The 27,835-nt window shown below is 37.9% G+C and overlaps 1 protein-coding gene across 1 annotated transcript in view; it reads right to left on the bottom strand.

Annotated features, from left to right (window-relative positions):
• The window catches only part of LOC306966005 (GRAM domain-containing protein 4-like), a 33,845-nt gene extending 6,010 nt beyond the window's left edge, over nucleotides 1-27,835 (bottom strand). Inside the window, exons 1-14 of the mRNA XM_079560636.1 lie at nucleotides 27,598-27,835; nucleotides 25,881-25,980; nucleotides 25,647-25,767; nucleotides 17,659-17,726; nucleotides 16,483-16,615; nucleotides 14,470-14,495; nucleotides 14,293-14,384; nucleotides 12,990-13,081; nucleotides 12,865-12,913; nucleotides 10,006-10,077; nucleotides 9,805-9,848; nucleotides 7,616-7,725; nucleotides 3,338-3,495; nucleotides 1,552-1,699 (exon numbers count right to left, since the gene is read on the bottom strand). Of these exons, the coding sequence (XP_079416762.1) occupies nucleotides 1,552-1,699; nucleotides 3,338-3,495; nucleotides 7,616-7,725; nucleotides 9,805-9,848; nucleotides 10,006-10,077; nucleotides 12,865-12,913; nucleotides 12,990-13,081; nucleotides 14,293-14,384; nucleotides 14,470-14,495; nucleotides 16,483-16,615; nucleotides 17,659-17,726; nucleotides 25,647-25,767; nucleotides 25,881-25,980; nucleotides 27,598-27,783 (1,399 nt within the window). The 5' untranslated portion in view covers nucleotides 27,784-27,835. The remainder of the gene's footprint in view (nucleotides 1-1,551; nucleotides 1,700-3,337; nucleotides 3,496-7,615; nucleotides 7,726-9,804; nucleotides 9,849-10,005; nucleotides 10,078-12,864; nucleotides 12,914-12,989; nucleotides 13,082-14,292; nucleotides 14,385-14,469; nucleotides 14,496-16,482; nucleotides 16,616-17,658; nucleotides 17,727-25,646; nucleotides 25,768-25,880; nucleotides 25,981-27,597) is intronic.

Here is a 27,835-nt window from a genome sequence, read left to right as displayed (position 1 = left end):
TGAAATTGTTAACCTGGCTAACACCAGGCTGCTGTGAGCGCTCGAATCATCTGGAACTGCACAGCCTGGGGACCAGGGCCCAAATGTTTGCATGGATTTGGGACCAATCACAGAACGAGGAGGGACCAAGATGATGACGAGCTATTCTATATACGGAAGCTTGTAGTTTATTTACGGATTTAAAAAAAAAAAAAAGTTTATTTACGGATCCAACATGACAGCAGCAGACACGATGGTATTTTTCGATCAAGCTTTAGGCCTTGTTCTAAATAGTTTAGCTGAAAGTTTACAGCGGGAACGTCAGACGTCATCTGATACGATGATCTGATTGGCTGTGGCCTCGTGCAGACGCACTATGGACGATCGTAAACCACACCTCTCCTACGAGAACATGAATTGTGTCCCCAGACTAAATATCACTTGTGAAAATGTAGTATTTTTGATGAAAATCTGCTTTGTTTTTCATAGTTCGGGTCTGTAGTGTTTTGTACATTGTAAATTTCACGAATATCCATCTGTGTCTCGTCCAATCAGAAGCAGAATTAGCGCTAAGAGTCTCCGACAAACACTTACTTTAAGTTTCCTCCATCACCACATCCTCAACAGAACCACTTTAGCTTCATGTGATAAAAAAATAAAATAAACAATTCTGACACCAGCGATTAATCGATTAATCATAAGAATAACCGATAGATTAATCGATTACAAAATAATGGTTAGTTGCAGCCCTAAACCCGCTTCCTGACCCGCAGTTTTTAGTACTAGTAGTACTAAGACTGCTGTTGTTTTATTTAAAACAGCAACATTATTTTAGGGAAATTAAGTTAAATATCAAAATACAGTATCCGAGCTAACTTCATTAAACCAGATTTTATATGTTTTGCACCTTAAATTATTATATCTAATTCTAATTAGATTTTACATAAGGGAGTTTTTTTTTTATTGAATCAAAGAATTACAAACTCTGGCTGAGACTTGAACAGAAGCCAGGGGGCGCACAAGGCCCTCAAACACAAAGAGCATCAGCAAAGCAAGAGCAATTATTACTATTATGGAGCATATTCTTTTAAAACAAAAGCAATTCTGAAAATGGGCGGCCGATTGTCCGTGCAGTTTTCCAGCCTTTGAGTGTTTTTAGGAGCTGTAAAACATTCTAAAGTCATTGATAAAACAGGGAAAGGGGGGCTTGTTTCTACAGAGGGGAGTGATTTTGGGGGTCGCAGACTGAAAGTTTGGGAACCCCTGGATCTAACGGACAATCAGCGCATCACTCCGACCTCCACATTTGTCTGAACATACCCGACAACTTCCTGTTTCTTTTACTTTTGCTATTTTTATTTCACCCTATTCTATTTACTGTAGCTGGCTCCAAAACCCCTGCTAGCATGAATGAGCTTCGTTAGCCTGCACTGATCACTATGAGGCAGTCCATCACTATTGTCCAATCTATGCTTAAAAATAACACCTGAATCCCCCTCCTGCACAGCGCCACCTACTGTTCTGGAGTGTGACCATCAGGCTGTGTGTATAAACCGCAGTTCCTCCCCTCACCTGCCAGGGGGTGCTCCGTCTCCGGCAGGTTGAACACCTCGTGGAAGGGGCCTCTCTTGGTGGTGTAGGCCCGTCCCGTCTCCTCGTCCCTGCTCACTCCCATAGGGGGCGCTGTGCCGTTATTCCCCCGGCTGGACGTTGCAGTCGCCTGGGCAGAAACAAACACAGGAGTGGAAACAGTGGGACTAAAGGCTGCGATTCCTGCGAGCGAGGGGCAGAACGAGGTCCGACAGAGGCACAGATCACTGGTCTCTAAGGTGAGGGGGGGTGGAGGCTAAAGGGCAAAGACGGGAGGAACGAGTTTGTCTAAGGTCCGGGACACGCCCTGAACACACACAGGCCTACCTGGTCAGATTCAGACAGCTGAGAGAGAAACACAGAGCCAGGACGTTAAGAAAAACGAGAGTTAGTGTCGTTCTATAAAGCCATTTCAGATCATTTTTCAGCAGTTACTCAGCTCTAAAACAAGTATTAGAAGCCACGCGAATATCCCGACATGACAGGGAGTTATATCGATGATGCTTTTCTTTCTTCTAGGTAGGGCTGCTCGATTATTGAAAAAATAATAATCATGATTATTTTTGTCATAATTGAAATCACGATTATTCAAACGATTATTTGTTGCCTTTAAAAAAATCCATCAAAAAAATGACAAAAATCCAGCAAAAAAATGAAAAAAATCCATCAAAAAAGTGACAAAAATCCAGCAAAAAAAATGACAAAAATCCAGCAAAAAAGTGACAAAAATCCATTAAAAAAGTGACAAAAATCCAGCAAAAAAAATGACAAAAATCCAGCAAAAAAGTGACAAAAATCCAGCAAAAAAGTGACAAAAATCCAGCAAAAAAGTGACAAAAATCCATTAAAAAAAAGACAAAAATCCATTAAAAAAAAGACAAAAATCCAGCAAAAAAGTGACAAAAATCCAGCAAAAAAGTGACAAAAATCCAGCAAAAAAGTGACAAAAATCCAGCAAAAAAGTGACAAAAATCCAGCAAAAAAGTGACAAAAATCCAGCAAAAAAGTGACAAAAATCCCAAAATTTGAAAAAAAAATAAAAAATGAAAAGAATTTAAAAAAAAAATTGAAATTTTTTTTTTTTTGAAAAAAATAAATTAATTAAAATTATAATCGATTTTTTGCGATTATGCTAATTTTGTAATCGTTTACTGTTGAAATCGAAATCGTAATCGAATTTCGATTAATTGCACAGCCCTACTTCTAGGGATGCACTGATACCACTTTTTCTAAAACCTTTGAGTACTTTGATTTAAGTACTTGCCGATTCACTTCGGCCCGAATTGCCGTCATGCACGAGCTTAATATAGAAGGTGCAGTTACACATATGGCCTGAGGTGGCAGTAGTGAGTATAAAATGGCGAACTTGCTTCCAGCCTCAACATGCTCAAAATTGACTTATCAAAGAATTGATGCTGAACTGACACTTTCAAAATGATCGAATGTGGCATTTTCTTTGAGTCGACAAATGAATGAGGTAAAGTCACTGTCGGTCGGACACTGTAAAACTGCGTTGTAGCATTATAGTGCAAAATGGAAACAATTGTTGATTTTGTTCAACTAAAACTAACTAATTAATATGTTTTTCACGCTTTGACAGCCGTATTTGGCCCGCGACCCACTGGCACTTTTTCATTTTGGCCTCGGAGACACCTGCTCTAGAGTAAACTGAAATCCTGCTGTGATGTTTTTTCCGTTAAAAGTCTGGGTATAGTGATTTCAGATGCTTTTGATAACAGAGTGTATACATGTGGTGGGTGAGACTGACCCGGCGGCTGAGGCTGCTGCTGCTGCTGCGCTCCTTCAGCTGCAGGTCTGTGGGGAGGCTGGTCCAGATCACGTACGGAGTGTCGAAGCGCCGCCGGAGTTTGGGGCTGCGCTTGTAGAAGAAGTCGATGACGAAGAACTTGATGCCCGCGTACATGCCTGAGGAAGAGCAAAGGTGAGGTCATGTATTTGTCCTCTCCATGTGACCCGTCCTCCGGCAGTGCTGCGCCCGGGGGCTGGTGCTCAGAAGCATCTGGTACTGGAGGATTCACCTGTGCAAGGTTTTAGCTGTAAGGGAAACTGGAGCACCCGGAGGAAAACTACACAATAGGGCTGTGCAATTAATCGAAATCCGATTACGATTTCGAATACAGCAGTAAACGATTACAAAATTAGCATAATCGCAAAAAATCGATTATAAATTTTATTTATTTATTTTTTTCTATTTTTCCCCCCTATTTTTTTCATTTTTTTTCCTAATTTTTAATTTTGGATTTTTGTCACTTTTTTGCTGGATTTTTGTCATTTTTTTGCTGGATTTTTGTCACTTTTTTGCTGGATTTTTGTCACTTTTTTGCTGGATTTTTGTCACTTTTTTGCTGGATTTTTGTCACTTTTTTAATGGATTTTTGTCACTTTTTTGATGGATTTTTGTCACTTTTTTGATGGATTTTTGTCATTTTTTTTATGGATTTTTGTCATTTTTTTAATGGATTTTTGTCATTTTTTTTGATGGATTTTTTTAAAGGCAACAAATAATCGTTTGAATAATCGTGATTTCAATTATGACAAAAATAATCGTGATTATTATTTTTTCAATAATCGAGCAGCCCTACTACACAAGCAAACTCCACGAGTATCACTTTTATTTAGTGGATTCCTCTGTGAAAAACATCAGGTATCGGACCTTTAAAGGGATGTTTCAGGATGTTTGACATAGGGCCTCATTTCCTCGTTATCCAGAGTGTTGCTGATTTCTGGAGATAGATTCAGTAGATCATAATAAAAAAAAAACAGTTCAACTCTGTGTGGAAAGCGATATTTGATGCCCTGTAATAATTGCACTAATTTTTTCCTTTTTTCTTCTTTTTAGTGGTTGCTAATTCTAACTTTGTAATGCTAAACTTTTTCTTTTTTCCTTTTGTTTCTTTTACAGTTCATTCAAAGAAGCACCACCCGTGTAACGTGTGTGTTTTTTGTGTGAATGAATGAGTTCTTTTTCTTTTTTTTGCTTGTTTTGCTTTTCGTTTGCTTTTTTTGTTTCGTCTTGTTTGTGTGTCTAGTCTTTTGTGTTATTTTGTCTAAATTGTTTGTCTTGTCAATGTCCCTTGTCTTATATGTAATAAAGAGAAAGCGTTGTATGTTGTATGTAAATTGAAGGGAAATACATTTTGGTTTTCTTTCCCCTCCCCCTATCGGCTTGTTGCACAATGTGGCTACGCTAGTTCCTCTGAGCTGAAGCTGTGGGCGCTAGTACTTCCTGTTTGTATTCATTTCCATTAAGATGAGCTCAGACCGGTGAGTTTCTGGTAGAAATATTTCCATAGAGGAGACGTTTATGTTTGTGAGGATCAGGGAGTTTGTCTTGAAGCTAAAGGCTAATTTAACCTCTTAACTCCCGCCTGAACCGAGAGGATCTTTTGCCTCACGTCATCAGATTTTTTTTTCCATCATTTTTTTGTTGGGGATTCAACTCATTTTTGTTGCTTTTTTGTCATTTTTTTGTCACATTTTATTTAATTTTTTCCGTCAATTTTTTTAGCAAATGTTTGTCTTTTTTAGTCACATTTTTGTAATTTTTTGACAATTTTTTTGTAATTTTTTTGGTCAAATTTGTATCACATTTTTGTCCTTTTTTTCGTCAATGTTTTATTGCATTTTTGTCACATTTTGGTCATTTTTTTAATCAAATTTTTGTCATTTTTTGTCACATTTGTGTCACATTTTTGCCACTTTTTCATCAATTTGTCGTCCCTTTTTTGTCAATGTTTTCTCACTTTCTTGTCACATTTCCATCATTGTTTTCGTCTCAGTTTTGTTGCTATTTTCACAGCTTTTTTCCAGAAGCTTTTGGATTGGGGTAAAGCCCAACTGGAGAAAATGTGCTCGGTTCAGGCGGGAGTTAAGCGGTTAATGCTTTACACAACTTGAAACAGTGCCTTTATATATATTTTTATAGCGTTAGCCTTTAGCTTCAAAACAAACTATCAATCCTTCATGATCACAGGCGTCTCCCCTGAACTCGTTACATCATGATTTGAACACAGTAAATGATCGTCTACCGGGAACTCACCGCCCACAACAGAATCTTTAGAAAATATGATTATTATTCCAGGAAAAGAAAACAGACAGGAAGTCCAGGCGCTCACACCTTCAGGTCAGAGGAACTAGCATAGCCGTACCGTGCAACAAGCCAATTGTACAGGGGACATTGTTTACTCTTGTTTACATGGATGGAAGACCAGCTGTCTGTTTGCCCTGCCATTGTGCTATTTTTTTAATTTGCAGAATAAAAACAATGCAGTCCTTATATTTGAAGAAGTGGTGCTAGGCTAGTGCTAGGCTAGTGCATGTCTATGGTAACTTGCAGCCTGCATTAAAAACCTCTTCATGGGCTCGTCCTCCAAACGTTGCCATATCTGATTTGTAGAAGCTGCTTTGTGATTTCCACGTGTAGTAATGCGGCCGCAGGTAAACAAACTACTGTAGATCCGGTAACCGAGCAGATCACTCCGCCGCTGTGTAGCTACAACCAGGAAGCTGCTCAAATATCAGTTCTTTTAAATCCAAAATGGTTCTATTTAAAACATTATTCAGTCGACACAGACATTTATATGGGTAGTCTGGTGTTATAAGTGATTTTCCTCACTGTGCTCGGGTCAGACTGTTTTTAAAGGGGGGGGTATTCTGCAAAATGGACTTTTTCCAGCTTTCTGTCATGTTATTCTGTCACTCCCTCGTTAAAAACATGGCTGAAGTGTTGCCTTGGCACATTCACGTATTTCTGAGTAATCTGTAAAAACTCTGATGGCGGCCATTTTAGGGATAGGTTTGCCTGAGTCCTCCTAGGAACGCCCCCACCTCCTGGAGACGCCTCCGAGCTTTGGTCACCAGCCGAGTAACCGACCACTGCTCCTCAGCAGAACCCCCTCCCCACTGATGCCACAGACAGCGTGTGGAGGGGGCGTGTCTAAAGGCTCAGAGGTTCTTAAAGAGACAGAGGCCTATTTCAAGACATTCACTACAGCCATTTTGAGAGAGACATTTTATACAAGGCAGTTATTCTAATTTACTGCATTTACAGACCAACAGAAGGTTTGTCATCATTGTAGTGTGAGATATAGACTGGTGCTATGGGACTGACAAAAGCAGAACACCCCCTCTTTAATACAGGCTACTAGTTACTATAGACACCCCCTCTTTAACCTCTTAACTCCCGCCTGAACCGAGAGGATCTTGTTCCTCACGTCATCAGATTTTTTTTCCATCATTTTTTTGTTGGGTTTTCAACTCATTTTTGTAACTTTTTTGTCAATTTTTTGTATTTTTTTCGTCCATTTTTTATCACAATTTTGTATTTTTTTTGTCATTTTTTTGTCACATTTTGTCTTTTTTTCCTCAATTTTTCATCCATTTTTTGTATTTTTTCGTCCATTTTTTGTCTCATTTTAGTCAAATTTTCATCCAATTTTTGTCATTTTTTTGTATTTTTTGTCGAATTTTTATCAAATTTTTGTCATTTTTCATCATTTTTTGTCACATTTTTGTATTTTTTTTGTCACATTTTTGTCACATTTCCATCATTGTTTTCGTCTCATTTTATACAAGGCAGTTATTCTGATTTACTGCATTTACAGACCAACAGAAGGTTTTTCATCATTGTAGTGAGATATAGACTGGTGCTATGGGACTGGAAAAAGCAGAACACCCCCTCTTTAATACAGGCTACTAGTTACTATAGACATGCACTAGCCTAGCACTAGCCTAGCGCCACTTAACTCTTCAAATAGTATAAGGACTGCATGAATTAAAAATAAATATACATCTCCAGAAAGGAACACTAGGAAATGAGGCCCTATGTCAAAACATACTGAACATTTCACAGCATCCACACAATTTTCTGCAATATAGGGCTTAGTTTGCATATTCAGCATAATCCACTAAGTGCACCGACTGTATGACACAAGTTTTCTTCATCGTAACAATGATCTTATAGGTATGTGGACCCCGGGATATGTATCGTCTCGTGAAGCTGTGACCACGGTGTAACGTGACTCACCGATGATGAAGCCCAGGAGCTGGAACGGGAGGAAGCAGGACGAGAGGAAGGCCACCCACAGACCCACGTACAGCTTCTGCGTCAGCTCTGGCTGGACCCACATGAACAGACTACAGGAGCAGGAGTGACAGTATCAGGGATGAGGGAACAGAGAAACATCAGGGAATAAAGGCTTCACAAAAACATGACTGGATCATCATAACCTGTGTGAGGATTATAACGAAATCTGAACAAGCCTCTGACTCAGGCTTTGCTCACACGCTACTAGGGCTGCTCGATTATTTAAAAAATAATAATCACGATTATTTTTGTCATAATTGAAATCACGATTATTCAAACGATTATTTGTTGCCTTTAAAAAATCCATAAAAAAGTGACAAAAATCCAGCAAAAAAGTGACAAAAATCCATAAAAAAAGTGACAAAAATCCATAAAAAAAGACAAAAATCCATCAAAAAAAGACAAAAATCCAGCAGAAAAAAAGACAAAAATCCATCAAAAAAGTGACAAAAATCCATCAAAAAAATGACAAAAATCCATAAAAAAAGTGACAAAAATCCATAAAAAAAGTGACAAAAATCCTTAAAAAAAGACAAAAATCCAGCAGAAAAAAAGACAAAAATCCATCAAAAAAGTGACAAAAATCCAGCAAAAAAATGACAAAAATCCATAAAAAAAGTGACAAAAATCCATAAAAAAAGTGACAAAAATCCTTAAAAAAAGACAAAAATCCATCAAAAAAGTGACAAAAATCCATCAAAAAAGTGACAAAAATCCATCAAAAAAAGACAAAAATCCATAAAAAAAGTGACAAAAATCCATAAAAAAAGACAAAAATCCATCAAAAAAATGACAAAAATCCATAAAAAAAGTGACAAAAATCCATAAAAAAAGTGACAAAAATCCTTAAAAAAAGACAAAAATCCATCAAAAAAGTGACAAAAATCCATCAAAAAAGTGACAAAAATCCATCAAAAAAAGACAAAAATCCATCAAAAAAGTGACAAAAATCCATCAAAAAAAATGACAAAAATCCATAAAAAAAAAGTGACAAAAATCCATAAAAAAAGACAAAAATCCATAAAAAAAGACAAAAATCCATAAAAAATGACAAAAATCCTTAAAAAAAGACAAAAATCCATCAAAAATGACAAAAATCCTTAAAAAAAGACAAAAATCCAGCAGAAAAAAGACAAAAATTCGTCAAAAAAGTGACAAAAATCCAGCAAAAAAAGACGAAAATCCAGCAGAAAAAAGACAAAAATTCGTCAAAAAAGTGACAAAAATCCATCAAAAAAGTGACAAAAATCCATCAAAAAAGTGACAAAAATCCAGCAGAAAAAAGACGAAAATCCATCAAAAAAGTGACAAAAATCCAGCAGAAAAAAGACAAAAATTCGTCAAAAAAGTGACAAAAATCCAGCAGAAAAGGGACAAAAATCCCAAAATTAAAAAATTGAAAAAAAAATTTGAAAAAAATTGAAACAAAAATTGAAAAAAATAAATAAATAAAAATTATAATCGATTTTTTGCGATTATGCTAATTTTGTAAACGTTTACTGTTGTAATCGAAATCGTAATCGAATCTCGATTAATTGCACAGCCCTACACGCTACAGAACAAGAAGACTATGTCACTGAGATTAGCTGATAGACAATGGTCCACACTGAACATAACGCAAAGTACAGATAATATACAAACACATGGACACAAACATCTGACTCACAGATAGGCCACACCCTCTCTGTGCAGAGAAGTGCAAGACTAGGATAAAAGGCGACTGGACTTCACTTCTCTTTCTCTGAAGTCACCAGCTGGTTATACAACTTTGTAACGAGGAACAATGGCAATAAAAGCCTTATCTTTGAGACGACTTCTATCTCCAGTGTCTGCTTTGGCTTTATCCAAATAACTGTTCTGGCGTGATACAAAAGAACCAGATCCTAACACCTGTGAAGCACCACGTTGACCTGAGAGCTTTCAGTCTAAAGGCCAGCCCGAATTTTAAAGATTAGATCCATAAACTCATCTAAGCTTCTTCCTAGTTTTTATTGTCCAGTTTGAGTTTTTGTCATTTTTTTTCAATCATTTGTGAATTTTCTGTGTTTTTCTTCATAAACTACAACTGCTTTTGAGTTACAACAAGAGCTCGCCATTTGAAATTTTGACATAAAACGGGTGAAACTCACTTCTTTATCTTCTCCAGGATGTTGGCCATTTTCCCAAAGAGATTCTACAAAGGCAAGTTTACAAAATGAGAAATATTACAGAAAATGTTCATGCTAATGTAGAGATAATAGCTCGTATTAACACATGAAATCACCGGGTAAAAAAGTCAAATCTCTAAGTGCTCGAGATGTGTTTGTGAAATACTCGTTGTGTTCACTGACCTGAGCTCTCTGAGCCACGTGCAGGACCAGCTGGAACTTCTCAGAGACGGTCAGCTCCTCTTTGGGCGGCTCCTGGTCAACAATAAAAGCAGGAAAATGTAAAATACTGATTCACACAAAACCACCTGCTGCTTTTATCTAGAATTTAGGGCTGTGCAATTAATCGAAATTCGATTATGATTTCGATTACAACAGTAAACGATTACAAAATTAGCATAATCGCAAAAAAATGATTATATTTTTTTTTTCTATTTTTTTTTTTTCTTCAAATTTTTTTTTTTCTATTTTTTTTTTCCCACATTTTTTTTCTTCACATTTTTGGATTTTTGTCATTTTTTTGATGAATTTTTGTCACTTTTTTGCTGGATTTTTGTCTTTTTTATGGATTTTTGTCTTTTTTTGCTGGATTTTTGTCTTTTTTATGGATTTTTGTCTTTTTTTGCTGGATTTTTGTCTTTTTTATGGATTTTTGTCACTTTTTTGCTGGATTTTTGTCTTTTTTATGGATTTTTGTCTTTTTTTGCTGGATTTTTGTCTTTTTTATGGATTTTTGTCTTTTTTTGCTGGATTTTTGTCTTTTTTATGGATTTTTGTCACTTTTTTGATGAATTTTTGTCTTTTTTTGCTGGATTTTTGTCTTTTTTGATGGATTTTTGTCTTTTTTTGATGGATTTTTGTCACTTTTTTGATGAATTTTTGTCACTTTTTTGCTGGATTTTTGTCATTTTTTTCCTCTCTCCTCTATAGCTCCAAAACAGGTCAAGATAGAAGCTACCAAGCTCTTCCACGTTTTCACTATTTAAATATGGTTACGTGAAGTAGGGCTGTGCAATTAATCAAAATTCGATTACGATTTCGATTACAACAGTAAACGAAACAAAATTAGCATAATCGCAAAAAATCGATTATAATTTTTTTTTTCAATATTTTTATTTTGTTTTTATTTTGTTTTTTCAAAAAAAAAACAAATATTTTTTTTTCTAATTTTTAATTTTGGGATTTTTGTCACTTTTTTGATGGATTTTTGTCTTTTTTTGCTGGATTTTTGTCTTTTTTTTTAATGGATTTTTTTCACTTTTTTGATGGATTTTTTAAAGGCAACAAATAATCGTTTGAATAATCGTGATTTCAATTATGACAAAAATAATCGTGATTATTATTTTTTCAATAATCGAGCAGCCCTAACGTGAAGTGTTCCACTACAAAGTATAATTACACACAATAGGCGGCGTTCACGATTTAGAATGTGATGATGTCATAATGTCAGGTGGAGGGCGGGGCCAATGCAACTCTATGGGAGAAATGCAGTTTTTGGAAGAAATCTCCAAAACGAAAATGGGCTATATGCACAGTGACCCCACGTGATTTCCGCCTGGACAGTCAGCCAGAGGCTGTCCTTCCTGTCTGTCATCTCTTCCCATTAAAAATGAGCAGGTCCCACAGAAATGAAGCAATAGCTTAAGATTTGGTAAAGGACAGCGAGTAAAAGTTCGGATGTGGCTGGAGCAGGTTAAAAAATATTACGTGAGACGCAACGACTTCACTGGAGGAAACTCCGTGTTCATAACGGTGGATGTTTTTGTCTTGAAGCTAACGCGGCTAACAAAATAAAAAATAAAACTAGCGCAAAGTTTTGAACGAGCCTGCGCAAAAAAGAATCGTCCTGTTAGTAGTTTAAATAATATTTACTTGTTTACATGTTATATTATCATTTTTCAACACTAGTCTTTAGCTCTAAGATAAAAGCTCCGCCCCTTACGACAGCTGGCGTTTCCTTTGGGTGCTGGATTCACAGCGAACATGATGTTTGTAATACGTTGCTGTGACTCCATCAGTAACACGTTGTCCTTAACCAGATCCTGAGCTATCGCTATTTTTGTGTGGGAATCTGCTAATTGTGAACGTAAACGACCAGCGACAGGAAGTGCTGCGTCTGGCTGACTGTCCAGGAAGACGTCACGTGGGGAAACTGTGCATATAGCCTATTGACAAATGTTTTTCCTCTTCAGTGTTTGATCGTGATCGGATTCACAAACTTGTGATATTATTTTTATGTCTGAAAGCCCTTTCTATTGGACAACATCTCGCTCATGTTTTCACATATTGTCACCACTTATTGATGTTTTTCTGAGAAAATAATTGTACATTAGTTCATATGAGCCGACAGAGGAGACGATGAACTTTGTGACAGTTTTTGTTTCATGTGGATTCCTCCAGTCACGACTGAGATATGAGCCAAAAAACAAAGACATAAAAATATGCATTTTGTCAGTTACCACCGTTACCATAGTTACCGTCAGTTGCTCCACCTCAATGTTAAACTATGGCTCTTTAGAATGTTGTGATGTCACGTGAACGCTACCTATTAAACAATGTGGATTTTCTAAGTGGATAAAAGGGGGGACTATATTGTAAGGCGTAATAATACCAGGAGTAATTCGAAATCCGCGCAGTAATCTTCACTTTACTGCGCGGATGCCAAATGGGGGGGAGGGGCTAAATGCTAACGCCGTCTGCGCTGTGTTTACGTGACTGAAGATCAGACAGGTCCTAAAGAACTCGTCAAAGCTCAGGTAAGAACATATCTCAGTGTGGAAAAACGCTGGCCTGTTCCTTTAAGAATCTGCTTTACGGAAACTCAGACCTTTTATCTGTTGCAGCTGAACCTCAGTCAAATGCCAGAGACAGAAGAAAAAAAACTAATTCCAGATGATGCTTTCTTCCCTCAATTTTAAAGACGCTTATTGCTTTTTAATCATCTCGTCTCCACCAAAGTGAATCAGAAAGCTGCTCATTGCACCTCACATTTCTGTCAGTCTGAAGTGATGAAAACTACAGAGAACGTGTTTAATTCCTCACCACTGGTTCATGGATCTCAGGGACAATGCTCCACTGGATTCTCCAACCTCTGCAACGGCACAAGGTGAGATTCACATCACAAAACATCAGATTCGTTAATAATGAAGATGCTCACGTGGACCCACCTGGAGATGAGGTAATTCAGCGAGAGGCGAATGATGGCGAGGAACAGGAACATGGGGATGGTCCAGCCGTACCACGCCGCGTACATGTAAATCTGAGGGAGGCACAGTCAGAGTTATTCATCTGCAGTTTCTCCTCTGAAATCATCACAGTCAATTCGGGCGTTCTGCTCTGCCAAAATTTCATCCGATGGGCGGGGGAGCGACTGAATTTTGCGGTGCATTATGGGTGCCAAATCGCCTTCGCAAGTTCCGGTTCTGCTGGAGCGTTTTCGTTCGCTCTGAGGAATACAACTCTGTAGCTGATATTTTACGATGCAGACCTGTTCCGACTCCCTACATTTGGGGCTCGTACCTCCCGCCTCCCCTCCTGCCTTCAGCGGACACTTTTAGCCACGCACTGCCCCGCTGTACGGTCTCCCGCCCGGCTCGGAGCCTCGGAGGCTGGGCCGGATAACAAACCGTTGCCCCTGGGGTCTGTGAGCCGTCCCTGGGAGACTATAGTAAAAAGCAGCCATTTCATAAGCGCTGACAGCCTCTGATTATCTCTCTGCCCAAAACAACTTTATCGAGTCTGTGTTTTCACCGTGAGAACATCAGCCATGTCAAAAACAAGTCCGTAGCCGAGCTGCTAACCGCTCGCCCGGAGCTAACTAGCTCCTTAGCGGCGCATAGCTCCGGTGAAAACAAGTATTAGGTAATAATAACGTAAATACAGCCGGTAACTATATAAAGCAGCCTTTGAGATGATCACACACTGAGCCGGGCTTGGTGCATTTGTGGTTTATTGCGAACTTTTCATCAACAATGAGCTGTAGGCGATTGTAACAAGCTAACAGGGCTAAGCTAACGGGGCTAACCTGGAAGAACCATTGTCCACTGGCACAAATAATAGTCCTTTATTCGGACATATGGGCTGGATTTGTGCTTAAATACAGGGGAGATCCTTGTGCAGATCGTGTGTAGCTATAGTTGAAGATCATTCATCATCACATCATCACATTCTTCCCTCTCAGCTGAACTCTGCTCGCTCTCATCTTCTTCTAAATCTTCATAAACACCATCCGCTCGTTCAACTCGCAACAACAATTCCTCCTTTCGTTTCCCCACACTCGAAAATACCCTTTCTCTTCAACCTTTCACGCAATCCAGGCCCTGCCAGTCGCTTGTGAGCCATATTCGCCATTACATTAAATCAACCGGAAGTGAAATAGGCAACGCTCCCCCCGCCCATCGGGTGGAATTTGGGGAGAGCAGAACGCCCGAATTGTTGTTATGGAGTAAGTTAAGAGCAGTGGTTATTTACCAGAAAAGCAATGGCTGTGGTGTAGACTGAGTACCAGCTGGAGAGAGCGGAGCAGTTCCTCATTAAGTTGGTCACAGGTCTGAATCCCCGCTCTAGATAAAACAGAAAAGGGAAAGGACGACAAAAGTTACGCTCTCTTCACAACAAATGGGATTAAAAGACAAATTCTGCACTCACTGAGTCGTCTCATGTTCTCCGTCAGCCTGAAGAGGGAAAATCACACAACATTTAGGCAGAAAAGTGGGTGGAATGTTGCTGAAACCATTTACTATTCACTTTGCCGCGGTACCCAGTTTATTTTCCTTTTGGTTTGTGAACGATCAGGGTGTGTGGGAGGTGTTGTGAGAGCTACAAATGACTTGGGGCAGGAGCTAATACTAGTTCATGCTCAACTACCTCAGACTTTCTTGCTTGAACGCAGGAGAAAAACAGGTAGTGCAGCTTTAAAGGGATGTTTCAGGATGTTTGACATAGGGCCTCATGTCCTCGTTATCCAGAGTGTTGCTGATTTCTGGAGATATTTTTTTTTGTAATTCATGCAGTTCTTATGTTTGAAGAGTTTCGTGGCGCTAGGCTAATGCAAGGCTAGTGCATGTCTATGGTATCAGCTAGCCTGCATTAAAAACAGTGTGACCCGCTCCACAGAGCACCTGAGGCAAATCACTGATAACACCAGACTAACCATATACATGTCTGTGTCCATAGAGTCATTTAAAAGAACTTATACTTGAGCAGCATCAGCTTCGTGGTTGTATAAGCTACGCGGCGGCGGAGTGATCTGCTAGAAAATAGTCCCTAAAATGCGATCATTCATGTGATGCAGGTCAACATGATTCTATTAAAGAGGGGGTGTTCTGCTTTTTTCAGTCCCATAGCTCCAGTCTATATCTCACTACAATGATGACAAACCTTCTGTTGGTCTGTAAATGCAGTAAATTAGAATAACTGCCTTGTATAAAATGAGACGAAAACAATGATGGAAATGTGACAAAAAAGTGACAAAAATGGGATAAAAAAATACAAAAAAATACAAAAAATTGACAAAAATTTGACAAAAAAATGACAACAAAAAATGACAAAAAAATTGACAAAAAATGACAAAAAATTGATAAAAATGTGACAAAAATTGACGAAAAAATGACAAAAATGGGGTAAAAATTTAACAAAAAAAATACAAAAATATACAAAAAATTGACGAAAAAATGACAAAAAAGTTACTAAAATGAGTTGAACACCCAACAAAAAAATGATGGAAAAAAAATCTGATGACGTGAGGAAAAAGATCCTCTCGGTTCAGGCGGGAGTTAAGAGGTTAAAGAGGGGGTGTTCTGCTTTAAAGAGGGGGTGTTCTGCTTTTGTCAGTCCCATAGCACCAGTCTATATCTCACTACAATGATGACAAACCTTCTGTTGGTCTGTAAATGCAATAAATTAGAATAACTGCCTTGTATAAAATGTCTCTCTCAAAATGGCTGTAGTGAATGTCTTGAAATAGGCCTCTGTCTCTTTAAGAACCTCTGAGCCTTTAGACACGCCCCCTCCACACGCTGTCTGTGGCATCAGTGGGGAGGGGGTTCTGCTGAGGAGCAGTGGTCGGTCACTCGGCTGGTGACCAAAGCTCGGAGGCGTCTCCAGGAGGTGGGGGCGTTCCTAGGAGGACTCAGGCAAACCTATCCCTAAAATGGCCGCCATCAGAGTTTTTACAGATGACTCAGAAATACGTGAATGTGCCAAGGCAACACTTCAGCCATGTTTTTAATGAGGGAGTGACAGAATAACAGGATGGAAAGCTTGAAAAAGTCCATTTTGCAGAATACCCCCCCTTTAACACAGACATGTATATGGTTAGTCTGGTGTTATCAGTGACTCAGGTGCTCTGTGGAGCGGGTCACACTGTTTTTAATGCAGGCTAGTTGATACCATAGACATGCACTAGCCTTGCATTAGCCTAGCGCCACGAAACTCAAACATAAGAACTGCATGAAAAAAAAAATCTCCAGAAATCAGCAACACTCTGGATAAGTAGGAAATGAGGCCCTGTGTCAAAAACCCTGAAACATCCCTTTAACACATTAAGCTAGAACTCCTAAGCTTGTTCGGTTACAGTCATTCCCTGGTCAATCTTAAAAAGACAATCCAATCCATAATCCAAAGCCCGATTATTTCTGCACGGGTTCCTGGTTCTTGTACCGTTTGGCGCTGAGCGGCTCGTCCACCTCGACCGCGGCCTCTTCGGGCTGGAGCTTGAAGTCCTCGATGTAAACGCCGAAACGATCGTAAATCCATTTCAGGAAACTGTCGTAGAGCGACTCCTTCTGCTTCTCTGTGAGGACGTTTTAGAAAGACATCATGTTTCTGACATTCTGTTTTCAGATATGTAAAAAGATAAAGATAAAGCAGTGTTCACTTTGACTGGATGTTATAATTCAGTTTTAACTTTCATTACATTTTACTGGAGATTTTAGTCGTAGTTTTAGTCTCATGAGCTCAGAGCCGTGGGGAGATATTGTAGTTAGGGGGCGCTGAGGGACAACATTTAGCCCCAAAATACTTTTCCTGTGCAAAGATCCTATTTATTAACCTCTTAACTCCCGCCTGAACCGAGAGCATTTTCTCCAGTTCAGCTTTACCCAAATCCTGTAGGCCAGTGTAACGCCTCATTTGAAAGACCTACAAAACTAAATGGATCTTTTTCCTCACGGCAGATTTTTTTCCAGCACTTTTTTTGTCGGGCAGTCGACTCATTTTTGTCAAATTCTTATCACTTTTTCGTCCTTTTTAAAAAAAAAAATCTTCAATTTTTTTTTCAATTTTTCGTAAATTTTTTTGTCACTTTTTGTCAAATTATTTAAATTTTTTTGTCAAATTCTTATCACTTTTTTGTCCATTTTTTCTCAATTTTTCGTCAATTTTTTCTCACTTTTTTGTCAATTTTTCGTCAGTTTTTCGTCAAATTATTCGAATTTTTTGGTCAAATTCGTATCACTTTTTCGTTCCTTTTTTTCGCAATTTTTCGTAAATTTTTTCTCACTTTTTTGTCAAATTTTTGTCCCTTTTTGTCACTTTTTCGTCAATGTTTTCTCACTTTTTTCACATTTTCATCCTTGTTTTCGTCTCAGTTTTATTGCTATTTTCACACCTTTTTCCCAGAAGCTTTTGGATTGGGGTAAAGCTGGAGAAAATGTGCTCGGTTCAGGTGGGAGTTAAGGGGTTATTATTGCCTGCAGTTCACAAACTCTCCACCAGGGGGTGCTGCAGCGCCCTCAGCACCCCGGGTTCCCACGGCCTTGCATGAGCTGTTATAAGTTTAGTGTAACTCAGCAGAAATATTACTTTGGAATCTGTGACACTGAAGGAAAGTCTCACCTGTGACTGACGGCGCCGGCGTGAGAGGGGGCGGGGCTTTCCCAGAGTGAGATGGAGAATCCTCAGGTCTGAAAACATAGAAAAGACAAATAAATCGAGGTCCACGGACACTTTACAGGTCAGGTCAAGGAGGACACGACGACTTTCTACAATTTAGTCTCATTAACAGCTTTTAATTTAGTGTTAAAAATATTACTTTGACTAAAATCATGAGGAAATATTTAAGTAAGAGAACAGTAGAAAAGATTATCAGTTTCCTCCTCTGTTTTGAACATTTACTCCGTCACACGTCTCTTCAGTCCGCCGCCTTCACTGCAGAGTCTACGGGCCAGGTCCAGCCGACTGAAGAACAGCTTCCTCTGCTTCCTTTAGATCAAAATCACTGAACTCTGACCCTCTCCCCATTTCAACCCAGGGATTGAGCAAAACTGTATCTAAAGTTCTCAATGAATTGACAATAAAATGATCTTAAAGGGACTATACGGAGTTTAAAGTATATTTTCCTCGCCCTACATGTTCCTCCACGTCCTAATGTGTAGAATGAGCTAGGGCTGCTCGATTATTGAAAAAATCATAATCACGATTATTTTTGTCATAATTGAAATCACGATTATTCAAACGATTATTTGTTGCCTTTAAAAAAATCCATCAAAAAAGTGACAAAAATCCAGCAAAAAAGCAACAAAAATCCATTAAAAAAAAGACAAAAATCCATAAAAAAAGACAAAAATCCAGCAGAAAAAAGACAAAAATCCATCAAAAAAGTGAAAAAATCCAGCAAAAAAGTGACAAAAATCCAGCAAAAAAGTGACAAAAATCCAGCAAAAAAGTGACAAAAATCCAGCAAAAAAGTGACAAAAATCCAGCAAAAAAGTGACAAAAATCCAGCAGAAAAAAGACAAAAATCCATCAAAAAAGTGACAAAAATCAAAAAATTAAAAATTAGAAAAAAGAAAATGGAAAAAAATGGAAAAAAAAAAATGGAAAAAAAAATGGAAAAAAATAAATAAATAAAAATTATAATCGATTTTTTGCGATTATGCTAATTTTGTAATCGTTTACTGTTGTAATCGAAATCGTAATCGAATTTCGATTAATTGCACAGCCCTAGAATGAGCTCAGACCTGTTCACCACAGAGACTGCAGTTACGTGTAAGACCTGAGGTGGCAGTAGTGAGTGTAAAATGACCAACTTGCATGTAGCCCCTTTAAGTTATCTTTACTTTATTATTAGTAACTGTAATACTGTTTCGATTTACATATTAATTCTGTAAATTAAACTAAGGGCTGGATGATAATATTAAAATATAAAATCACATTTTTTTTCCCCTCATATTGATCGATCTCGATTTTCGATACGATTTTCATAATAAAAACAAATACATGCGGCTGATTCATGAACGTAAACAGACCTTTTATTCAAATCTCAGCTCGAACAATAACACACGCTTTCCTCTAGTTTCCGTTAACACAAAAATCTCCCATCGTCTCTTTCAAACTTCAAAACTAGGGGCTGTTCCTGCAAAAGAAGAAGAAACTGGAGCAGAAGAAGAAAGTGGAGCAGAGGAAGTAGAAGAAGAAGAAGAAGAAGGTGGAGCAGAGGAAGTAAACGTAGAATAAGTAGAAGGTGGAGCAGAGGAAGTAGAAGAATTTGTAGAAGAAGAAGTAGAAGAAGAAGAAGTAGAAGAAGTAGAAGAAGAAGTAGAAGAAGAAGTAGAAGAAGAAGTAGAAGAAGAAGAAGTAGAAGAAGAGGAAGTACAAGAATTTGTAGAAGAAGTAGTAGAAGAAGAAGTAGAAGTAGAAGAAGAAGAAGTAGAAGAAGTAGAAGAATTTGTAGAAGAAGAAGTAGAAGAAGAAGTAGAAGAAGAAGAAGTAGAAGTAGAAGAAGAAGAAGTAGAAGAAGTAGAAGAATTTGTAGAAGAAGAAGTAGAAGAAGAAGTAGAAGAAGAAGAAGTAGAAGAAGTAGAAGAATTTGTAGAAGAAGAAGTAGAAGAAGAAGTAGAAGAAGAAGTAGAAGAAGAAGAAGTAGAAGAAGAAAGTGGAGCAGAAGAAGAAGAAAAAGAAGAAAGTGGAGCAGAAGAAGAAGGTGGAGCAGAGGAAGTAGAAGAAGAAGAAGAAAGTGGAGTAGAAGAAGAAGGTGGAGCAGAGGAAGTAGAAGAAGAAGAAGTAGAAGAAGAAATTCTTATATTTTGAATAATCGTTCATTGTGTTTGGAAAAATCGATTTGATTCAGAAAAACGTGCTCCAGGTAATCCACATGTTTAAAAAGAGCATTGTCGTCGCTCTAATCAGCAAAATCCCCTTTAATTATAGTGAATATGGAAAAAGTGATGACACACAGGAGGTCAAGGCCAGATTTGACATGAATCTTGAATGCTAATTGACTCTGACTTCCTGTTTCGATCCAGCACGCCAAAATAAAAGCACCATCTTATCTTTTTCATTTGCCTAACTATTAACAGAGAACACACTTCAAATGTATGTATTTAATAATATTCTTGTCATGTTGCCAGTACCTGCTGAACTGACCAATGAGACGAGCTGAAACAGGAAGTCACTTCTTGGGCGGCGTCGTTATGATTTGAAGTCATGCACAGAATCAACTGCGTTTTTATAAAACCGTCACACAGAGAAACCTCCTCTTTTGTGTCTCATTTCAAAGCGAGTTACCGCGGCAACACATCATCACAACCTCTCCAGCTGAGGAACTGTTGGGCGAATTATCAGCTCATCAGCTCTGATCGTTCTGGATCGTGCGCGGGTAAGAAATGTGCTTCATTTACTCCTTAATGTAAAATAAGGCTGATACATGTTCCATGATTTGTTTCAATATTGTTGCACTTATTATTCTATTGGCGGCTCATCGAGTAAAGAGCGGATCAACTGATATGTCAAAACCACAAAGATCGTGGCTTTACTCATAGATAGGAACAGAAGAGGTCGACCCATATATGACAAACACTCTCTTTATGATAAAGGCCACAGTTAAACATGAGATTAACCATTTCTTTCGTATTGAAAGCAGCTGTGTCTGACTCAGGATCAGTGTTGGTTACTTTAAAAGTGTAATATATAGTTCCTGTTTCGAAAATGTAGTAGAGTTACACTACTGTGAGTTACTTCTGAGTTACTTTTTGCAAAATATAAACTGAAAATAGTAATAAAGCCCCTGAGCTGAAGAGCAGTGAAAGATGTTCTTTTCCTTCCCTTTCCCCCATGCGCTCATGTCTTGTTTGGACGACATTAGCTGCACTCAACGGCAGATCCACAGATACAGACGCATCTCGTCAGAGAAGGGGGCGTGGCCTCGCTGAGGGGGAAATAGAATCTTTAGAGAAACACAATTTCCACTATTTTTGGCCATTTTCTGGTGAAATATGAGCTTATTTATCACATAAATAAAGTCAAGTCTAAATCAGGCCCATATGGATGTTTTCTCACAGCAGATTAAGTGAAAAAATGGCAGTTGTAGCTAGCGCTAGATAACGTTAGCATTAGCACGAGGATGCTAACATGATGTTCCATGTTAGCATCCTCCGTTTAATATATTTATGGGCTGTTGAACCACTTTGCTCCTCCATGCCTTTGTATCTTTATTTAGTATAAACTATATTCATAATTCAGCATTTGCAAGTCGTAAACTGACTCGTGCACAAGTTCAAATCATACCAACGCTCTCCAAGAAGTGACTTCCTGTTTCGATCCTTCACGCCAAAATAAAAGCACAGTCGTCTCGTTAGGTCAGCAGGTACTTGCAACATTACATGAATATAATTAAGTACACGTTAAGTGTTTTGTATTTTAATAGTTGGGCAGAAAGAAAGTTGAGCTAATGAATAAGACGGTGCTTTTATTTTGGCGCGCTGGATCGACACAGGAAGTCACTTCTTGGGCAGCGTTGTTATGATTTGAAGTTATGCACAGAGTCAATTTCAAGTGGGAAAGTTCCCAGTTCCCTGGAACGCAGCACTAAACACCAGTGTTACACTTCAGGTGGTTTAGGGGAAGTTTGACATTTTGTGTTCGTAGATCAATATAAACCATTTAAAAGCACTTGTAACTCGAGTAACTTAAATTGTAATGATTAATATATTACTGTATTGTGAGTAAGTAATATGTCATATTCCTTAGTTACTGAAAACAGTCATATATTTTGTAAGTCTTTTATAATACGTTGCCTCCATCACAGTCTCAGGACACGTTACATCCATCGCATGTACTTTACATTTTAAAACCTCCACTGATTTATGTGAAACTAACGTTAAACCGAGGATTCAAACTGCTGGGATTTGATCTCACTTTTCTGTTTTTTTGTTCAGGGCTGAAGCGACCGCCACCTGTTAAAGGCAGAGATGTCCCGAGCCCTTGTGAGCGAGCGTCTGGCCGTGGCTGCTGTGGAGGTCGAGTACGAGGAGCGACTGCGCCTCAGCAAAGAGAAGCTCGGGAGGCGGCAGCTCCGGGTCGTGCTGCACAGAGTGGACGAGCAGCTGCCAGTGTGAGTTCAAATCATATTTACCAAAATACATCCGGGCTAGCGGAGAAAAATGCTAACGGGGCAGCAGCTACGCTAACCCCGGAAGCAGTGACTTTAGTAAATAATACTTTTTTAGCAGAAGGTGCGGCATTTTTGGCAAATGAGTCTGAGAAATAAGTAGGTTCAGTAACTCTCTGTTGAGTTTCAGAAATATTTATTATATTATTATATTTCTTGTTCTTGTTATCACGTTCTAGTCGTTTTTATAATGTTTTTGATGCTTTTTTGCCACGTTTTTATTGCTCTTTTGCCACGTTTTCAATGCTTTATTTTTGTAGAGCGCTCTGACCGCATTTAGTTTTTGCAGTGTAACTGATCAAGCCACACAAATGCGACAAAAACATGTGAAAAAAGCAACAAAAAGGTGATGAAAACATGACAATCATCACAATCAAATGAGGCGTCACACCGGCCTATAGGCTGTGTCACATCTGTTATATATTTATCCGATAAAAATGCATCAAGTCATTCTCAACTTTGCTAGAATTAGTTATTTTTATTATAATCTTAGCTTTGAAGGATCATTTAAAGCTCATTCAACTATTATTTGATGGAAAGTACTAGGGCTGTGCAATTAATCGAAATTCGATTACGATTTCGATTACAACAGTAAACGATTACAAAATTAGCATAATCGCAAAAAATCGGTTATAATTTTTATTGTTTGTTTTTTTTCAAGTTTTTTTTTAATTTTTTGTCTTTTTTTTTTCTTCTAATTTTTAATTTTGGGATTTTTGTCATTTTTTTGCTGGATTTTTGTCACTTTTTTGCTGGATTTTTGTCTTTTTTCTGCTGGATTTTTGTCTTTTTTCTGCTGGATTTTTGTCACTTTTTTGATGGATTTTTGTCTTTTTTCTGCTGGATTTTTGTCTTTTTTCTGCTGGATTTTTGTCACTTTTCTGCTGGATTTTTGTCTTTTTTCTGCTGGATTTTTGTCTTTTTTTTGATGGATTTTTGTCATTTTTCTGCTGGATTTTTGTCTTTTTTTCTGCTGGATTTTTGTCACTTTTTTTGCTGGATTTTTGTCACTTTTTTTTGCTGGATTTTTGTCACTTTTTTTGCTGGATTTTTGTCACTTTTTTTTGCTGGATTTTTGTCTTTTTTCTGCTGGATTTTTGTCTTTTTTCTGCTGGATTTTTGTCTTTTTTTTGCTGGATTTTTGTCACTTTTTTTGCTGGATTTTTGTCACTTTTTTGCTGGATTTTTGTCTTTTTTTTGCTGGATTTTTGTCATTTTTTTGATGGATTTTTGTCTTTTTTCTGCTGGATTTTTGTCACTTTTTTGCTGGATTTTTGTCTTTTTTCTGCTGGATTTTTGTAAATTTTTTTGATGGATTTTTGTCGTTTTTCTGCTGGATTTTTGTAAAATTTTTTATGGATTTTTGTCACTTTTTTGATGGATTTTTTTAAAGGCAACAAATAATCGTTTGAATAATCGTGATTTAAATTATGACAAAAATAATCGTGATTATTATTTTTTCAATAATCGAGCAGCCCTAGAAAGTACAGTATTTAAATGATTTATGGACTAACATTTTTCATTGGGCAACTGCTTGGTATTTTAGTTTCATGGGGGGGTCCTAGTTGAGACCCACTGTTGTCGGACAGCAGTGCTCGTAACACAATGGGCAGCTGCTCGTTGTTTTGTGTTAAATAAAGTTGACTAAAAAAGGGTTTTGATGAGTGAACAGCGCCTTCAGGAGTTTCTGTTCCCCAAACACCAACTCCACATATGTTTTTGATGAAGTAACAACAGTGTAACTTGGTAAAAAGCTCATAAAAAGTGAATGTCAGCGTGATCTCCACCCTTTAAAATCATTTCCAGGTCTGTGCTCCAGTCCGGTGGTGACTGCGCCCACAGAGTGAGGTTCTCCCTGCCTGAACGACCTGAGCACCGGGAGGAGGAGGAGGACGTCAGCTCGGACACAGAGCTCGCAGAAATCCCCCAGCGCGATTCTGATATCGACAAGTGGCAGCGTCCGCTCAGCTGCTCGCCTGAACGGATGGAGACGGATGAAGACCACGACGAGACCATGCAGCTGTGCAGTATGAGAGAGGACACCGGCCCGAAAGTCTAAAGGCTCCGGCTAGAACTTTGAAGTGAAATAAAACCTCATTTCTGCATTTTTATGTCTTTTTCAGCCAAGTAGGACATAGGGCTGTGCAATTAATCCAAATTCGATTACGATTTCGATTACAACAGTAAACGATTACAAAATTAGCATAATCGCAAAAAATCGATTATAATTTTTATTTATTTATTTTTTTCAAAAAAAAAATTCAAAATTTTTTTTCAATTTTTTTTCCGTCTAATTTTAAATTTTTGTCTTTTTTCTGCTGGATTTTTGTCATTTTTTGCTGGATTTTTGTCATTTTTTTGATGGATTTTTGTCATTTTTTGATGGATTTATGTCACTTTTTGCTGGATTTTTGTCATTTTTTGATGGATTTTTGTCATTTTTTGATGGATTTTTGTCATTTTTTGCTGGATTTTTGTCATTTTTTTGATGGATTTTTGTCATTTTTTGATGGATTTATGTCACTTTTTGCTGGATTTTTGTCATTTTTTGATGGATTTTTGTCATTTTTTGCTGGATTTTTGTCATTTTTTTGATGGATTCTTGTCATTTTTTGATGGATTTATGTCACTTTTTGCTGGATTTTTGTCATTTTTTGATGGATTTTTGTCATTTTTTTGATGGATTTTTGTCATTTTTTGATGGATTTATGTCACTTTTTGCTGGATTTTTGTCATTTTTTGATGGATTTTTGTCATTTTTTGCTGGATTTTTGTCATTTTTTGATGGATTTTTGTCATTTTTTGCTGGATTTTTGTCATTTTTTTGATGGATTTTTGTCATTTTTTGATGGATTTATGTCACTTTTTTGCTGGATTTTTGTCACTTTTTTGCTGGATTTTTGTCATTTTTTTGATGGATTTTTGTCACTTTTCTGCTGGATTTTTGTCACTTTTTTGCTGGATTTTTGTCACTTTTTTAATGGATTTTTGTCACTTTTTTAATGGATTTTTGTCACTTTTTTGCTGGATTTTTGTCTTTTTTCTGCTGGATTTTTGTCACTTTTTTGCTGGATTTTTGTCACTTTTTTGCTGGATTTTTGTCTTTTTTCTGCTGGATTTTTGTCATTTTCTGCTGGATTTTTGTCATTTTTTTGATGGATTTTTGTCTTTTTTTTGCTGGATTTTTGTCACTTTTTTGATGGATTTTTGTCACTTTTTTGATGGATTTTTTTAAAGGCAACAAATAATCGTTTGAATAATCGTGATTTCAATTATGACAAAAATAATCGTGATTATTATTTTTTTAATAATCGAGCAGCCCTAAGTAGGTCAGAGTGGGGGGGATTTAGGAAACTAATACAAAGATGTTCTGCTCTGATTTGGTTTAATCCCACAATGAGAGCGATGTAAAACAGAAAACAGCTCCGGGTCTCACTTGTTCTTGAGCGCTTCGTTGACTTTCTGCTCGAGTTCGATGCGTCTGTTTCGTTCTCGGTCCAAATCCTGCTTCAGAGTCTCGATGTTCGTCTCCTCTTTGAGTTTCTGCAGCTCCTCCTCTGAAAGACGAAGCAGCCATGTTTAAACAAAGTGTGTACTACAGAACTAAAGCAGTAACTTGGTTTGGATTATAATGGTTATGTTTGACTGAGTTCAGGGCCTGATGACTCACGGAGGAAGTGTTTCTCCAGCAGAGCGATCTCCAGCAGCCCCTTCACCTCCGTCAGGTCATTCCTGTCGTCGAGAAGCGCCGCGGAAAACCCAGGACCGGCCTGAAGTAACAGCGCATTTGTAAATAACAACGCCTTTGCTGCTGGTAAATCATCAGATTAACGGTCAGTTCTTGAACCAACAGAAGGAAAGATTAAGGGGATCCAAATAATAAACAAGTAATGCACAAATAAACTCTGGGCTGGGCTCCCAAAAGGATTTTAAGATACAATGCCACGATTTTTTGGTATATTTTTTGTGAAATCCAGTCAAATATCAAAATTAACTCCAAACTTCATGTTGTTGTTTTTGCCCTTAAAGGAACAGGCCCTGTTTCTCCACACTGAGACATGTTCTTACCTGAGCTTAGACGAGTTGATGTGTACCTGTCTGGTCTTTGTGCGTTCCCTCAGTCACGCAAAACGACCAAAGGTGATGTTAGCATTTGGCCTCTCCCAGCAGATTCCTATGGCTCCAAACGGGGGTGAAGTTGAAAGTGACCAAGCTGCTACCAAGGATCAACTCGTCTAAGAACACATCTCCATATGGAAAAACGGTGGCCTGTTCCTTTAAATAGTGTAAGAGGCAATAACTTTTTACAACAGGGGTCCAGGATTATTTGTGTGGCAATTTTTGGGAATGAACCGAGAAAAGTTTGGAAACCCCTGTGGTAAAAGCCTTAGTTTTATTATAAACGACAACAATCCCACGCAGACATGGAGGCTTTTTGGTTACCTCTATTTGTAACTTTATTTATAACACTGCGATCTGTTTAACCCCTTAACCCCCGCCTGAACCGAGCACATGTTCTCCAGTTTGGCTTTACCCCAATCCAAAAGCTTCTGGAAAAAAGGTGTGAAAATAGAGACAGAACTGAGACGAAAACAATGATGGAAATGTGACAAAAAAGTGAGAAAAATGTATGAAAAAGTGGCAAAAATGTCACAAAAATGTCACAAGAAAATTGCCAAAAAATTACAAATGACAAAAATGTGTTAAAAAATTGACAAAAAAAAACGAAAAAAATGTGACAGAAAATGACAAAAAATGGATAAAAAATTGACAAAAAATGACAAAAATGTGATAAAAAATTGACGAAAAAATGACAAAAAAATTACAAAAATGTGACAAAAATGTAATAAAAATGTGATAAAAAAAATTACAAAAAATGACGAAAAATTGATGAAAAAGTGGCAAAAATGTCTCAAAAATGTCACAAGAAATTGACAAAAAATGTACGAAAAAATGACAAAAATGTGACAAAATGTGACAAAAAAAATGACAAAAATGTAATAAAAATGTGACAAAAAAATGACGAAAAATTGATGAAAAAGTGGCAAAAATTTGATACAAATTTTACAAAAAATTACAAAAATTTGATTACAAAATGGACGAAAAAATGACAAAAAAAATGACAAAAAAGTTCCAAAAATGAGTTGAATGCCCAACAAAAAAATGATGGAAAAAAAATCTGATGACGCGAGGAAAAAGATCCTCTCGGTTCAGGCGGGAGTGAAGAGGTTAAAGGCAACCAGAGCGTGATTAATCAGTCAAAGAGATTCAAACTGAAGGTGCCAGGTCTGATCTATCGACACACACGGCTGATACCACGAGGCCTGGTCTGTGCCCGTTTGTGCCATCGCGAGTGCCCAGCATGGAGCAGTAACGCCCGTGGTTACCTGGGCGTCGGAGAACAGGTCTCCCTCTGCGTCTGCATATCGCAGCTCCTCCGCCTCTCTGCTGGAACATCGCGCCTTCACTGGGACTTCCTCCACTCCCTCGTTGTCGGACGGGGAATCGTTCAGATCCACAAACTCCTCCCTCCTCGAGCCCCGGAACCGAATCCTGTCCAGACGCCTCAACATCCTGCAGCTCTGACCAGGACCAGCTCTACCTCAACCAGGAAGGCAGCATGGC

Source organism: Gobius niger (genome assembly GCF_951799975.1).
Source record: "Gobius niger genome assembly, chromosome: 7".
In the NCBI taxonomy this organism is placed as follows: Eukaryota; Metazoa; Chordata; class Actinopteri; order Gobiiformes; family Gobiidae; genus Gobius; species Gobius niger.
Note: the sequence above shows the minus strand (reverse complement) of the source record. Positions and strands in the feature narration are given on the sequence as shown.